This window comes from Amblyraja radiata, chromosome 18, assembly GCF_010909765.2.
Source record: "Amblyraja radiata isolate CabotCenter1 chromosome 18, sAmbRad1.1.pri, whole genome shotgun sequence".
In the NCBI taxonomy this organism is placed as follows: Eukaryota; Metazoa; Chordata; class Chondrichthyes; order Rajiformes; family Rajidae; genus Amblyraja; species Amblyraja radiata.
The window spans coordinates 28,213,657-28,230,243 of NC_045973.1; the positions used below are offsets into that span (position 1 = coordinate 28,213,657).

At 49.2% G+C, this 16,587-nt stretch overlaps 1 protein-coding gene across 1 annotated transcript in view; it reads left to right on the top strand.

The window, feature by feature from the left end:
* plxna1 (plexin A1) overlaps positions 1–16,587 on the top strand; it is a 232,846-nt gene that overhangs the window by 147,409 nt on the left and 68,850 nt on the right. The window contains exons 9-10 of the mRNA XM_033036992.1: positions 1,046–1,160; positions 11,104–11,304. Of these exons, the coding sequence (XP_032892883.1) occupies positions 1,046–1,160; positions 11,104–11,304 (316 nt within the window). The remainder of the gene's footprint in view (positions 1–1,045; positions 1,161–11,103; positions 11,305–16,587) is intronic.

Sequence of the window (16,587 nt, forward strand, 5' to 3'; positions counted from 1 at the left end):
CCTGTTTCCACGCTGTATAACTCTATGATCATAGTGTGCCATAATGCGCCTACTCCTGTGCTGTACTATGTATGGGGATGCATCACAGCATGGTTTGGGAACAGCTCCATCCTCCAGAGTTGTGGACGCAGCCCAGACCAACACACAAACCAACCTCCCTTTCATTGACTCCATCTACACTTCATGCTGCCTCGGCAAGGCCGCCAGCATAATCAAGGACCATTCTTGCCCCGGTCACTCCCTCTCCACCTTCTCTCCCATCAGGCAAGAGGTACAGAAGTAGGAAAACGCACACCTCCAGGTTCAGGGACCGTTTTGACCCAGCTGTAATCAGGCAACTGAACCATCCCAACACCAACTAGAGAGCAGACGTGACCTCCCATCTACCTCCTTGGAGACCGTGGAACTATCATTAACCGGACTTTACTGGACTCTGCATGCAATGTGACTCTATGATTCTATGAAGGACTTGTTTGTGCGCTGCACTGTTCTATGATCTATCTACCTCACTGGAGACCTTCGGACTCGCTTTCATCTATCTTTGAGTAAGGGTGTCAGGGGTTATGCGAAGAAGGCAGGAGAATGGGAAAAATAGATCAGCCATGATTGAATAGCAGAGTAGACATGATGGGCCAAATGGCCTAATTCTGCTCCCAGAACTTCTGAACTTCATTGGACTTTACTGGACTTTATCTTGCATTAAACATTATTCCCATTATCCTGTAACTGTTCACAGTGGACGGCTTGATTGTAATCATGTGTAGTCATTTTGCTGACCAGATAGCATGCAATGAAAAACTTTCTACAGTACCTCGGTACACGTTTTTAGTTGTAGAGATACAGCGCAGAAACAGGCCCTTCGGCCCACCGAGTCTGTACCGACCAGTGATCCCTGCACATTAACACAAGCCTACACACACTAGGGACAATTTACACATATACCAAGATTACAAACCCAAGCCAATTAACCTACAAACCTAACATGCTGCCACAATAATAAACGTAACCGGTTGTTGATCTCACTCTTGATCTCTCTTCCCCTCAGTTGCCTCTCCTGCGTTGATGGCTCCTTCCCCTGTCACTGGTGCAAGTACCGTCACATATGCACGCAGAACGCAGCGGACTGTTCCTTCCAGGAGGGTCGCGTGAACATGTCGGAGGTAAGCACTCCCTCCCCCACCCCATCTCCTATCACAGCAGCCTTCAGCCCGTTGCCCGTGTTAACTGCCAGAGCTTGTGCTGCTGAATGTAATCTTAGAAGCAGTGCAGCAACACAGAGAACTGGGGGCAAAGGTACCAACCACGGACAGAACCACATGGGAACCTGACTTATAGAGCCGCTGCTTCACAGCGCCAGAGATCCGGGTTCGATCCTGACTTGGGGTGCCGTCTGTGTGTGTGGAATTTGCACGTTCTCCCTCTGGCTGCGTGGGTTTCCTCTGGGTGCTCCAGTTTCCACCCACCTCCTGAAGACGTGCGGGTTTGTGGGATAATTGACCTCTGTAAATTGTGCCTAGTTTGTGGGGACAAGGTGGGATAACATAGAACGGGTGTGAACAGGTGGTCGAGGCTCGACGTGGACTCAATGGGTGAAGGGTCTGTTTTCATGCTGTATCTTGGAATCAATCACTCAGTGGTTAATCTTTGTCATGTTTAAGGTTATTGTTGTCACTTTCTCCGAGGTACAGGGGGAAAAAAAGCTTTATTTTGCACGATATCCCAACAGATGAGATGTACAATCCCATGCAATCAGATCAAACTCAAGTACAATAGATAGAGCAAAGGGGAAGATACAGAGTGCAGAATATAGTTCTCAGCACTATAGCACATCAGTTCCAGAGACAAAATCCAATGTCCGCAATGGGGTCAAGGTGAATCGGCCAGTACCCTAACTTATGGAAGGACCGTTCAGAAGCCTGATAACAGAGGGGAAGAAGCTGTTCCGAGCTTCTGCATCTTGTGCCAGGCGGGAGTGGGGGAAAGGAGGAATGAGCGGGGTGGGACAGGTCTTTGTTAATGAGTGCACACACACCACGCTCTTTGTCACAAGCCAAACAACAGAAGCAATTGTAATTCAATTTCTACTCATTGCCGTGACGCTGGGAGGGCCCAGTTGCCTCAAGTTCCTCTTCAATCAGTGGGCTTTCTGTGTGAGGTCGACCCTTGATGCTAATGCAGGAATGTGGAGAGAAAGAATAATGATCAGGCTCAGAGTCGTTTCCAACCCGCTCTGACTTCAGAGAGTCTAATCCTGAAATCCATGGTCTCTGCGTGATATCTGTTCCCCTTTATAATGTTCCATGGATAGACACAAAGTGCTGATGTAACTCAGCAGGTCAGGCAGCATCACTGTAAAAACAGAGAAACATAGAAAATAGGTGCAGGAGGAGGCCATTCGGCCCTTCGAGCCAGCACCGCCATTCACTGCGATCACGGCTGATCATCCACAATCAATAACCCGTGCCTGCTTTCTCCCCATATCCCTTGATGCCACTAGCCCCTAGAGCTCTATCTAACTCTCTTTTAAAGTCATCCAGTGAATTGGCCTCCACTGCCTTCTGTGGCAGAGAATTCCACAGATTCAGAACTCTCTGGGTGAAAACATTTTTTCTCACCTCAGTTTTAAATGGCCTCCCCTTTATTCTTTGACTGTGGCCCCTGGCCCTGGACTCCCCCAACATTGGGAAAAAATTTTCCTGCATCTAGCTTGTCCAGTCCTTTTATATAATTCTATATGTTTCTATAAGATACCCTCTCATCCTTCTAAATTCCAGTGAATACAAGCCCAGTCTTTTCAATCTTTCCTCATATGATAGTCCTGCCATCCTCTGGATTAACCTCGTGAACCTACGCTGCATTCCCTCAATAGCAAGGATGTCCTTCCTCAAATTAGGGGAAAAGGAATAGGTGACGTTTTGGGTCAGGGACCCTTCTTCAGACTGAAAGTGGTGGGGGGGGAGGGGGGATTGGGATGTGGGTGACTGGAGGTAGGGAATGGCCAGCACAAATCTGGGGCTGGCAACAGATGACCAAGGAGGGTGGAGGCCATAATAGCCCATTGTTGGCTGTGGAACTGGTAGGAGCAGTGGAACTGGTAGGACAGCGAGGGTGGGGGTGGGGGGGGGAAGTGAGGGAAAGCAGGGGCTACTTGAAGTTGTAGAAATCTATCTTCGTACCGCTGAGTTGGAAGCTGCCCAAGCGAACTATAGCACAAGTGAGACGATAAATCACTTCACTCGTGAGATTTGAAAGTTAGGGTGGGGGTGGGGGTGGGGGGGCAATACATTGGAGGTGAGAAAAGGCCAGAACAAACCAGGACCTCCTGAGAGCCCTGATTTGTTCAGGCCTTTTCTCACCTCAAGTCCCCCCCCCCCCCCCCCACATTCCATTCCTCCACGACCTCTTCTTTCAGTCAGAAGAAGGGTTCAACCGGAAACATCACCTAGTCTTTTTCTCCAGGGGTGCTGCCTGACCTGCCGAGTTACTCCAGCACTTTGGTACAAACCAGCATCTGCAGTTCCTTGCTACCTACAATGTTCTAGGCTGCAAGTCTAACTCCAAGCTCCTCCAAGGTAGACAGGGTGGTCAAGAAAGCTTTTTGCTTCATTGGCCTTCATTAGTCAGAGAATTGAGTATGAAAAGATAGACACAAAGTACTGGAGTAACTCAGTGGGTCAGGCAGCATCCCGGGTGAACATGGAGAGGCGACGTTTTTGGCCGAAAATCACCCTCACACTCCAAGAATGCTGGCATTGAATATAGAAGTTGGCATGTTATGTTAGAGACGGACAAGACAGTGGTGAGGCAGTATTTGGGGTATTGTGTTCAAGAAGGAACTGCAGATGCTGGAAAATCGAAGGTCATATGGTCATATGTGATAGAACCATGAATTAGGCCATTCGGCCCATCAGGCCTACTCCGCCATTCAATCATGGCTGATCTATCTCTCCCTCTTAACCCCATTCTCCTGCCTTCTCCCCATAACCCTGACACCCTTACTAATCGAATCTCCATAGCCTGCTGCCACTACCTTCTGAATTCCACAGATTCACCACCCTCTTATCTGCTCCCCTCATGATCTTATCCACCTCTTTCACATCGCCCCTCATCCTCCTGTGCTCCAAGGAATAAAGTTCTAGCCTCCCACATTCCACAGACATGCAGGGTTGTAGGTTAATGGGCCTCTGTAAATTGCCCCCTGTGTGTGGGGAGTGAATGAGAAAGTGGGATAACATAGAACTAATTGTGAGCGGGTGATCACTGGTTGGTGTGGACGTGGTCCACACATCCCCTTTAAACTTTCACCCTCTCACCCCAGAAACAATGTTCTGACTGTCTAATCTATCTGTGCCTCTCGTGACTTTATAAACCTCTATCGTATATATACGCACCGTACTTGGAGTGGAGAGGTTGCCCGTCAGGTTCCTACCCAGGTTCAATCCTGACCTCCTGCCTTCTTTCAAAGAAACTGAGCATTAACTTGAGCTTGATTCCATAGACAGTGTTGGTTTCAAGCAGAAGGGATTGTTGGTGACAAAACCACAAAGAGTTTGTTCATAGCTGGCTGCCGGCCGTGTAAAGTAGGCAGGGATTTGCTCTCTATCCACAATCCCTATTAAAGACCAGCATTGAACTAATCATCCTGCTACAAGTAACAAGGCATCTCCGAGCTTCTATTGTGAGGACAGATCTAATTCCGTGCAAAAATTATTCTGCAGCTAGTCTGTCCAGGAATTCAAAATGGGTGACTAACAACATTGAGTCATGAAGTCATGATGCAGCTTTATAAGACTTTGGCTCGGCTGCAATAGGAATATTTTAGTTTCGGTTTTTAGTTTAGAAATACAAGCAAGGAAACGGCCCCTGGACCTGCTGAGTCCACGCCGACCAGCGATCACCCCGTACACTCACGCTATCCTCCATGCTAGAGGCAATTCACAATTTTTACCAAACCCAAGTTAACCGACAAACCTGCACGTCTTTGGAGTGAGGGAGGAAACCGGGGCACCCGAGTCTGAAGAAGGGTCTCGACCCGAAACGTCACCCATTCCTTCTCTCCAGAGATGCTGCCTGTCCCGTTGAGTTACTCCAGTATTTTGTGTCTATCTTGTGCACCCGGGTAACAATTCACACGCGGTCACAGGGAGAAGGTGAACATTCCGCACAGAGGAAACCGGAGCGCCCGGAGGAATCCCATGCGGTCACGGGGAGAAGGTACAAACTCGGTACGGACAGCACCCGTAGTCAGGGTTGAACCCGGCTCTCTGGCCCTGTAAGGCAGCAACTCTACTGCTGAACCGCTGAGCAGTTTGCAGTTCTGGTCGCCCCATTGTAGGGAGGATGTGGAGGCTTTTGAGAGGGTGCAATGGTAACTCAGTGGCGCAGTGGTAGAGCTGCTGCCTCACAGGGCCAGAGACCCGGGTTCGATCCTGACCTCGGGTGCTGTCCGTACCGAGTTTGTACCTTCTCCCCGTGACCGCATGGGTTTCCTCCGGGCGCTCCAGTTTCCTCCCACATTCCAAAGACGTGCGGGTTCGTAGGTTAATTGCTCCTCTATAAATTGCCCCTCGTGTGTACGGAGTGGATGAGAAAGTGGGATAACATGGAACTAGTCGGACTTACCGTGGAATGCCTATGCGATTTGTTAATGCTTTTCAGGAGTAGTTGTGTTAACGTAAAACTGAAGGTTTGGAATCTGTCTCCTGTGCAAATGAAATGGACCACTTCTTTTGTAAAACTACATTGCAAAGGTTAATTGCCTGGCATTTAAACTGAATATCTCAAGATTGTGTGCTTTGGCACCAGGGAGTGAAGTATTGTGTACAACCTCTCCCTGACGTCAGGACCAAGCAAGTTCATGTTCATGTCATGGGAGCAGAATTAGGCCATTCAGCTCATCGAATCTACCACGTCATGGGAGCAGAATTAGGCCATTCAGCGCATCGAATCTACCCCCCCCCCCCCCCCCATTCAATCAAGGCTGATCTACCTTTCCCTATCAACCCCATTCTCCTGCATTCTCCCCATAACACCTAACACCCATACTAATTAAGAACCTCCCGATCTCTGCCTTAAAAATATCCATTGACGTACTCCACAGCTGTCTGCGGCAATGAATTCCACAGATTCACCATCCTCTGACTAAAGAAATTCTGCCTTATCTCCTTTGTAAAGGTACGTCCTTTTATTCTGAGGCTATGGCCTCTGGTCCTAGACTCTCCCACTAGTGGAAACATCCTCTCCACATCCACTCTATCCAGGCCTTTCACTATTCGGTACGTTTCAACGAGGTTCCCTCTTATCCTTCGAAACTCCAGTGATTACAGGCCCAGTGCTGTCAAACATTCATCATGTTAATTGAATAATTCTCGGGATCATCCTTGTAAACCTGCTCTGGACCCTCTCCAACGCCAGCACATCCTTCCTCAGATGTGGGGCCCAGGTTCCAGGGGTCAAACATTGTTCAGGGTTATTTAGAATAACCAATCTCTTGAAAAGTATGCAAAATCGCACGAAAGAAACGGTCGAGATATTTGCAAAGTGATAGCTTTTGTTCCACAGTTCAGCACCACGCATCCCTCTTGGGATCACACTCCCCCCCTAGCCAACAATCGGCCTATCGGGGAACCTCCCTGCCTGAGGTCCTCTGTGGCTGGCCCTGATTTGGCCTGGTCTATTTCTGCTTCTAGTTCTCCATCACCCCCCTTGCAACCAGTCGTACTCATACAGCATGGAAACAGGCCCTTCAGCCCAATTCTCCCCCCACCGAACAAATTGCCCCATCTACACTTGTCCCACCTGCCTGCATTTGGCCCATCTCCCTCTAAACCTGTCCTGTCCTTGTACCTGTCTAAATGTTTCTTAACTGTTGCGATAATACCTGCCTCAAATACCTGCTCCAGCAGCTCGTTCCAAACACCCACCCACGTTTCGGGACGGGACCCTCCTTCAGGCTGATTGTGGTGGGGTGGGAGGGGAGGGGGGGGGGGGCCGAGTGGGGGAGAGAAAGTTGGATGTCCTGTCCCCTCCCTTGCAGCTTTTCAGGGAGAGTTTGGGAAGGCTTGCACTAAATCAACCAGGTACAAGTCACTGAATTACAGGAGGCCATTCAGCCCCCTGGCTGAATCCTATCTCGGCCAGACTTAGCCCAATGATACAGGAGAAACCCTCAGTATAAACATCAGAGGATCAACTGGGAGTTTCTGTTTAACAATGAATATTCAGTGATCTAAAGCCGTCATTAATTAATGAGCTCAGGATGTTTCATGTTGGCATGGATCGGTGTTAAACTCACAATCTCACTGGGTGACATTGCAGCTCATCAGTAAAAGGGAAATAGATGTGCCTGTGAAAGGGTGGGGGAGGGAGAGGCGGAGGGGGGGGGTGAGCAGTGGGGGGGGGGGGAAAGAGGGGCAGGGTGTGAGGGAAAGGCAGGGTGGGAGAGGTAGGGGGCAGAGAGAGGAGGGGGGTGAGAGAGAGCCGGGGGGGGGGGGGGAGGGGGGGTGTTAGAAGGAGCGAGGGAGAGAAGGAAATAGACAATAGGTGCAGGAGTAGGCCATTCGGCCCTTCGAGCCAGCACCGCCATTCATTGTGATCATGGCTGATCATCCCCAATCAGTACCCAGGATGGAAACTGGAGAAAGAAGAGGGAATAAATGAGATCTGTAGGATAAAAGGAGAGGCAGACAGACAGAATGATACAGACAGAAAGAGAGGGAGGGAGAAACCGAAGCGTGGGCGAGATACAGACGGAGAGAATGAGTGAGCGAGACAAAGATGAATGTACACAGTCTTTCACCCAGCATAGGGGAATCAAGAACCAGAGGACATAGGTTTAATGTAAGAAGGGAAAGATTTAATACAAACCTGAGGAACAACTTTTTCACTCAGAGGGTGGTGGGTATAAGGAACAAGCTGCCAGAGGAGGTAGTTGAGGCAGGTACTACAACAGCATTTGAAAGACATTCCAACAGGTACTTGGATAGGAAAGGTTTAGATGGAGATGGGCTAAACGCGGCAGCTGGGACTAGCGCAGATGGCAGGGTCAAGTTGGGCCGAAGGGCCTGTTTCCATGGCCTGAGACAAAGTGATGCACCATCACCAGTCTGCGCAGGTACCGCAGGAATGGGATAAGACTGCAGAAGACTCAAAACATTTTCCGCAGTTACAGCACTTCATGAAATAGCCAGTCAATACTTTAATTGCTTAAAGAACCAAAGAATGAGGCGAGAATGATAATGAAAACACAAATTAATCTCCATGTCCATGCGTGTGACTAGAAACGACCTCACCGACGGAGCCCATTGTGTTTTAAAAAAAAAAATCTTTCTTCCCAAAGGCTCCAGATTTTAATGAATATTTTGAAGAGAAAATAAAAGTGGAGGGGTCGTGCGCATTTAATTGTGCCGTCCTTATTAACGCCTGGCCTTTGGAAAGCCCTGTCTTCTCCCCAAGGAGACAGCAATTGAATGGTGGTGATTCTAATTACAAAACAACACTCTCAAATGAGTCACCCGCTTGTATCTGTCTGTGTAAGCTTGCCTTGTGCAGTCATACAGCACGGAAACAGACCCTTCGGCCCAACTTGCCCGTGCCGACCCATATGCCCCAAATACTCTAGTCCCATCTGCCTGCATTTGGACCATATCCTCCCTAAAACTAAACCTACCCTATGCAGTGCTGCAACACAGTGGTGCAGCTGGTAGAACCACTGCCTCACAGCGCCAGAGACCCAGGTTCAATCCCGACCTCGGGTGCTGTCTATGTGTGTGGAGTCTGTACGTTCCCAATGGTAACAATGGAAATTAATTCATACAGTGGTGCAGCGGTAGAGTTGCTGCCCTACAATGCCAAAGATGCGAGTTAGATCCTGACTACGGATACTGTCTGCGTGGAGTTTGCACGTTCTCCACTTGACCTGCGTGGTTTTCTACGGGTGCTCCCGTTTCCACACACAGTCCAAAGACGTACAGGTTTATAAGTTAATTAGCTTCGGTAAAAATTGGAAAATGTCCCTAGTGTGTAAGATAGTGCTAGTGTACGGGGTGATTGCTGGTCGGCGTAGACTCGGTGGGACGAAGGGCCTGTTTACTTGCTGTATCACTAAAGTCTAAAGTAAGGTCTAAAATAAATTAACCTATTAACACGTCTTTTGGGCTATGAGAGGAATCTGGAGAAACCTACGATGCCGCTGGGAGAATGTACACACTCACAGACAGCACCCAATGTTGGGATCGAACCAGGATCTCCGGCGCTAAGAGGCATCAGCTCTACCGGATACGCCGCTAGGGCCGACTGTGATGAAGATGATGTCCGGGGTGGGGCTGGTGGAGAGGATGGTAGACGGCTTTAGGAGTCTGGTGTCTAGATTGGAATGTGTCAGACTAGGAGTTGAGAATCCACTGCCAGAATTCCCCAGACTGGGAGACTGGTTTGTTAAAGGTGTGAGGTTTGAGAGCGGGCGAGAGGTGGTGCCGTGTGGAATGTCACACCCGCAAGAAAGCTGAGGAGACGCACACAGGAACCGTACAGGAATGCTACAGGACCTTAGTGGCAGAGCAGTAGAGTTGCTGCCTCACAGCGCCAGAGACCCTGGTTCGATCCTGACCTCGGGTGCTGTCTGTAAGGAGTTTGCACGTTCTCCCTGTGACCATGTAGGTCTTCCCTGGGTTCTCCGGTTTTCTCCCACGCTCCAAACACATGCAGGTTTGTAGGTTAATTGGCTTCGATAAAAAATTGTAAATTGTCCCTAATGTGTGGGATAGTGCTGGTGTATAGGGATCACTCGGTGGGCTGAAGGGCCTTTATCCTCACTGTATCTCTGAAATAAAGTAAAGGTGTGGTGGAAACTATAGCATTACCTTGCGGGGTCTGCCTGTGCGTGTAAGGGGCGCAGAGGGAGGAGTGCAGGTGTTTCCTGTTTTGTGGCAGTTTTGGGTCGGGTCCATGGAACTGCAGACCAGTCAGAGAGTAGGACAACTTTCCCACAATTTCTCCAGCCCCACTGTGGACATGCATAGATTTTCCATCTGGGAGTGTCCTCGGCATTAACTCTTTATTTCTCCTTAACAAGGAGATTTTATTCAATTAATCACAGTTACAGAGTTGACTTTGATTACAAACATCAACATTGCCCTTCTGTTTGCAGTTAAAGAGTTAACTTGAGATCATAGACTAACTGCAGTGACGGAGAGGTTTGCTGAAGGTGGATATGATATAGGTTACGGTCTCTTTCGGTACAGGTGGAGGTTAAGTCATTGGGCATTTTTCAAGCAGAGATTGGCAGATTCTTGTGTCGGAACTAAGGAACTGCAGATGCTGGTTTAAACTAAAGACAGACACAAAAAGCTGGAGTAACTCAGCGGGTCAGGCAGCATTTCTGGAGAAAAGGAACAGGTGACGTTTCGAATCGAGACCCTTCTTCATTCTTGATTAGTAAAGGTGTCAAAGGTTATGGGACAAAGGCAGGAGAATGGGGTTGAGACGGAAAAATAGATCAGCCATGATCGAATGGCGGAATAGACTTGATGGGCCGAATGGCCTAATTCTGCTCCTATCTGCTTCCACCACCTCCCTTGATAACACTTTGCAGGTCAGACCGCCACTGTGGAGTGAGAAACAGTTTATGTTTCATCAGAACGAAGTTCATAAGGTCTATCAGCAGAATCAGGCCATTCGGCCCATCAAGTCTACTCCGCCATTCAATCATGGTTGATCTAACTTTCCTTCTCAACCCATTCTCCTGCCTTCTCTCCATAACCCCTGACACCCGTTCTAATCAAGACTCTGCTGATCTGCACCTTAGAAACACCTAATGACTTGGCCTCCACAGCCGTCAGTGGCAATGGAGTCCACAGATTATTAGATAATAATAAATAAACAAATGAACCAATATGTAGGAAGGAACAGCCGATGCTGGTTTGCACAAAGATAGACACAAAATGCTGGTGTAACTCAGCGGGACAGGCAGTATCACTGGAGAGAAGGAATGGGTGACGTTTCGGGTCGAGACCATTCTTCGGACTGAGAGTCAGGGTAGAGGGAGATACGGAGATAAGGAAGTGTAAGGTGTGAAAATGAGACTAACCAATATTCTCTTCGCAGGACTGCCCGCAGATTCTGCCGTCGACGGAGATCTTCATTCCCGTCGGGGTGGTCAAACCCATCACGCTGGCCGCCAAGAACCTCCCGCAGCCACAGTCGGGGCAGAGGAGCTATGAGTGCATCTTCAACGTCCAGGGCACCGTGCATCGAGTGCCCGCACTCCGTTTCAACAGCACCCGGGTCCAGTGCCAGAACACCTCGGTAGGTAGACCATCCGGAGGCATCCCCCCCCCCAGGGGAAGCACCTCACACGGGCCATCTGTGGGCGGGCGTACCTCTGTCCCTCTGTGTTGCTGCCCATCGCTGAGGGCATGGCTGGCACGGGCAAGGTGGGCCGAATGGCCTGATTGTGCGACTCAAATAAAGGAATCGTGAGAGGGGAGCGAAGAGAGAGAGAAAGGGGGTAAGAAGGGGGTGGGAGGGGAGAAAGAGGGAGGGTGGAAGGGGAAATGAGGAGGGGAGAAAGGTGGGTAGAGAGAGAGAGGATGGGGAGAGAGGTGGAGGGGAGAAAGATGGAGGAAGCGAGGGGCAACGAAGAAATGGAGAAGGGAGGAGGGTGGGGAAGGGGGAGAGCAGGGTGGGAAGTGGGGAGAGAGAAGGGGTATAGAGAGAGAGGGAGGGAAAGGTGGGGGAGAGAGGGAGGGAGGGTAGACGAGGGAGAGAGTGGAAAGGAGGATGGAGGGAGATAGAGAGAAAGGAGGAGGTGTGAGAGGGGCGAGGTTGGAGAGAGAAATGGGAGGGAAAGCATGACATTAGGGGAGGAGAGGTGCAGTGGAGAGGCAGTGGAGGAAGGGTGTGGAGGGATTGATGGAGGCAGAGAGGAGGTAGAGAAGAGGTGGAGGGGAGGGGGTGCGGAGTAAAGGTATGGAGGGGCAGGAGGGGTAGGGGACGTGGAGGCCATTTGTCCTTTGCTCCGGTTGGTTTTCTGTGCATGTCCCAGGTGACCCTTGTGCCTATATTGGGGCGGCACAGTGACACAGCGGTAGAGTTGCTGCTTACAGCGTCAGGCACCCGTGTTGGATCCTGACGGCGAGTGCAGTCGGCGTGTGGCGTGGGCGTTGTTTGTCTGACTGCGCGGCATTCCCTCAGGACCCCACTGGGAACGCCAGAGGAGGTGCTTGTGCTCCAGCCTCAACCCCCTGCCCACTCGCCCTGACACCTTGGTGGTGAGGCTGATTCGTGGCCTCATTCACTTCGAGTGAATAGCGAAAGGAGTGGATGTGGAGAGGATGTTTCCATTCGTGGGAGAGTCTAGGACCAGAGGCCACAGCCTCAGAATAGAAGGCCGACCCTTTAGAACTAAGTTGCGGGGGAATTTCTTTAGTCAGAGGGTGGTGAGTCTGTGGAATTCATTGCCAGGCTATCATTGTTTTTTTTTAAACTGAGATTGACAATTTCTTGATTTGTAAGGGTGGTCAGGGATTATGGGAAGAAGGCAGGAGGGGGGGAATGATAGATCAGCCACGATCGATAGGTGGAGTAGGCTCGATGGGCTGAATGGCTTAATTCTGCTCGTATGACTTATGGACTTTTGGACATGTCCACCTCCGTACTATCCCGCCCACTCATCGCGGGGTCTACCAGGGGGTCCACACCACAGTCAGGACACGGAATAACTAACATACGTCACCACCGACCGGTCACGACCCGCGGGTCACGTATCGATGAGTCCAATCGAGCCGTCCACAGTGTGCAGATACACCATAAAGGGAATGACGTGAATGATGGTTAGTGCAAAATAAGGTCTAGTCAAGCCTGATCAAAGATAGATCGTAGCTCAGCACCACTCTCTAGTTGTTGCAGTCCTGACCGTCTGAAGAAGGATCTCGACCCGAAACGTCACCCATTCCTTCTCTCCAGAGATGCTGCCTGTCCCGCTGAGTTACTCCAGCTTTTTGTGAGTACTATCATTGGAAACCCTCGGACTATCTTTGTGCTGCCCTGATGGATGTAGATTGGGCATTTTGGACAGCATGGGCAAGTTGGGCCGAAGGGCCTGTTGTGCTGTATGATTCTACATTGTGGCAGAAAGGGCTAGTCAGCTGCCTGCATCGCCTGTACAAGGATCAACTCCAAGCAGCAATCCTGACCATCGCCCCCACACACTAAATGCCAACTCACACTGCATTGTGCTACAGGCATTGTAGGAACCCAGTCATTAACTCTGGATATCTTGATAAGATAAAACCACATGCGTACCACAGCAAGCTCATTGTTCCTACCAACACTACACACCATTGTCAACCTCGCTCCCAGATCCCAGCAGTTGCCTTTCCTTTTTGTAGAGACAAGGAACTGCAGATGCTGGTTAATACGCAAAAATACGCAAAGTGCTGGAGTAACTCAGTGGGCCAAGCAGTATTTCTGGTGAACATGGACAGGTGACGCTTCAGGTCGGGACCTTTCTTCAGACTAATTGTAGGGGGTGAGGTGAAGAAAGCTGGTGCAGGGGAGAGGCAGGACAATGCATGGCAGGTAATATGTGGAAGCAAAGAACTGCAGATGCTGGTTGAAACCAAAGATAGACACAAAGTGCTGGAGTAACTCAGCGGGTCAGCTAGCCTCTCTGAAAAAAAAAGGATGGGTGATGTTTTGGGTCGGGACCTTTCTTCAGACTGACCCTCCTTCAGTGTTGCAGCCACTGGCGCTGTGAGGCAGCAGCTCTACCAGCTGTGCCACCGTGCATTACCGTAACAGTAAATAGCAAAGCAGGGCAGAAACTGGGAACTGCAGATGCTGGTCAATACACAAAAGGACACAAAGTGCTGGAGTAACCCAGTGGGTCAGGCAGGATCCCTGGAGAACATGGGTAGCACAAAAGAAGGGAAATTGATTTGGTAAATAGTGAACGGTAATCCCAGGCTAAGCCGCCTGCGAACACAGACCCTTGTTTAAATAGTGCCAGGGATCAATGCTGCTGACACCAGTAGCCTTTATGATTCTCGGCAGGTCTTTGCGAAAGGATCTTGTAACATTGCTGTTCTGCATGAATGACTGCTTCAGCCTGTGAGCAGCTCAGGGAGTCTCACAGTGCAGAGAGCTCTGGAATTAGGGCAGCACGGTGGTGCAGCGGTAGAGTTGCTGCCTCACAGCGCCAGAGACCCGGGTCCGATCCTACCTACGGGTGCTGTCTGTACGGAGTTTGTACATTCTCCCCGTGACCTGCGTGGATTTTCTGCGGGTGCTCTGGTTTCCTTCACTCCAACGAAGCACAGGTTTGTAGGCTAATTGGCTATAATTGTAACATTTTCCCTCGTATGTGTGTAGGATAGTGTTAGAGTGCGGGGATCACTGGTCGGTGCGGGCTCGGCGGGCCGAAGGGCCTGTTTCCGCGCTGTATCTCTAAACAAAACAAAACAAAAAATTATATATTATTGACCTTTGTCTATTGTGGCTCTCTTAAGATCTCCTGGTATTTTTTATGAGCTGGTAAATACATAATTAAATATTGATCAATTGTCATCTAGTTATTGCAGTAGTTTAGTTTATTGTCATGTGTATCCCGGTACAGTGTAAATCTTTTATGTTGCATGCTAACCAGTCAGTGGAAAGACTATGCATGATTACAATTGAGCCGTCCACAGTGTACAGATACAGGGTAAAGGGAATAATGTGAATACTGACTGGTGCAAGATAAAGTCCAGTAAAATCTGATCAAAGATAGTTTGAGGGTCTCCACTGAGGTAGATGATAGTTAGACAATAGACATTAGGTGCAGGAGTAGGCCATTCGGCCCTTCGAACCAGCACCGCCATTCAATGTGATCATGGCTGATCATCCACAATCAGTACCCCGTTCCTGCCTTCTCCCCGTATCCCCCGACTCTGCTATCTTTAAGAGCCCTATCCAGCTCTCTCTTGAAAGTATCCAGAGAACCGGCCTCTATCGCCCTCTGAGGCAGAGAATTCCACGGACTCACAACTCTCTGTAAAAAAGTGTTTCCTCGTCTCCGTTCTAAATGCCTTACCCCTTATTCTTAAACTGTGGCCCCTGGTTCCGGACTCCCCCATCATCGGGAACATGTTTCCTGCCTCCAGTGTGTCCAAATCCTTAATAATCTTATATGTTTCAATAAGATACCTCACTCATCCTTCTAAATTCCAGAGTATACAAGGCAAGGCAAGGCAAGGCAAATGTATTTGTATAGCACCATTCGTGTAAACAGCAATTCAAGGTGCTTTACAGGAAAGAAAAAATAAAATAGTCAAGCCCAGCCGCTCCATACTCTCAGCATATGACAGTCCCATCATGTCGGTAATTAACCTTGTGAACCTACGCTGCACTTCCTCAATAGCAAGAATGTCCTTCCACAAACTTGGAGACCAATACTGCACACAATATTCCAGGTGTGGTCTCACTAGGGCCCTGTACAATTACTGAAGGACCTCTGTGCCCCCATTCTCAGGACCGCTCTCTAGTTGTTGGTAGGGTGGTTCAGTTGCCTGATAACAGCCTGACTGAACAGTCATTTTCATTTATTATTAAGACCTTCTGCCAAGTGGTTAGGGTATATCATCTGCCTGTGTCCCTGGATTGTAAGGGGCTAACTACAAGGAGAGGTTGGACAGACTTGGAGAAACAAGGAACTGCAGATGCTGGTTTACAAAAATAGACACAAAGCGCTGGAGCAACTTGGTGGGTCAGGCAGCATCTCTTGGAGAACATGTAGAAACAAGAAACTGAGGATGCTAGTTTACTGCGGAAAGACATAGTGCTGGAGTAACTCAGCAAGTCAAGCAGCATCCTTGGAGAATATAGACGGGTGACGTTTAAGGTCGAGACCCTTCTTCAGTCTGAAAGAAAGACTTTGTGTATTTCCCTGGAGAACATGGATCGATGCCACATCTACAATAGTCTTCGGGGATGGAAATTGTATCATTGTCTTGATATTTAATTTTCACGAGAGGTCCAAAAAGAGAGTCAGAGAGTCTAAGAGTCAAAAAGTCACCCAGCACAGAAACAGGCCCTTCTGCCCAACTACTCCATGCCAACCAGATTTTATAACTGAGCTAGCTCGTCCCACCTGCCTGAGTTTGGCCCTCATCCCTCTAAACCTTTCCTATCCATGTACCTGTCCAAGTGTCCTTCAAATGCTATTGTAGTACCTGCCTCATCTGCCCCCTCTGGCAGCTCATTCAATATACCCACCACACAGTGTGTGAAAATGTTGCCCCTCGGGTTCCTATTAAAGCTTTCCCCCCTCGCCTTAAACCCATTGCCCTCTCGTTCATCATTCCAATTCTCTGGGTAATAGACTGTGCATTCACCCTATCTATTCCCCTCATGATTTCATACACCTCTATAAGATCAGCCCTCAGCATCCTGCACTCCAAGGAATAAAGCCTTAGCTGACAATATTGTTTGAGGTGTGCAGTGCGATAGGTTAGAGTAGACGGAACAAAGAAATCTCTGTAAAACATGCTCTGTCATTGAATGTGAATATGCTTGATCTGATCAAAACTTGCTCTCCGCTCTAGTTCCTGT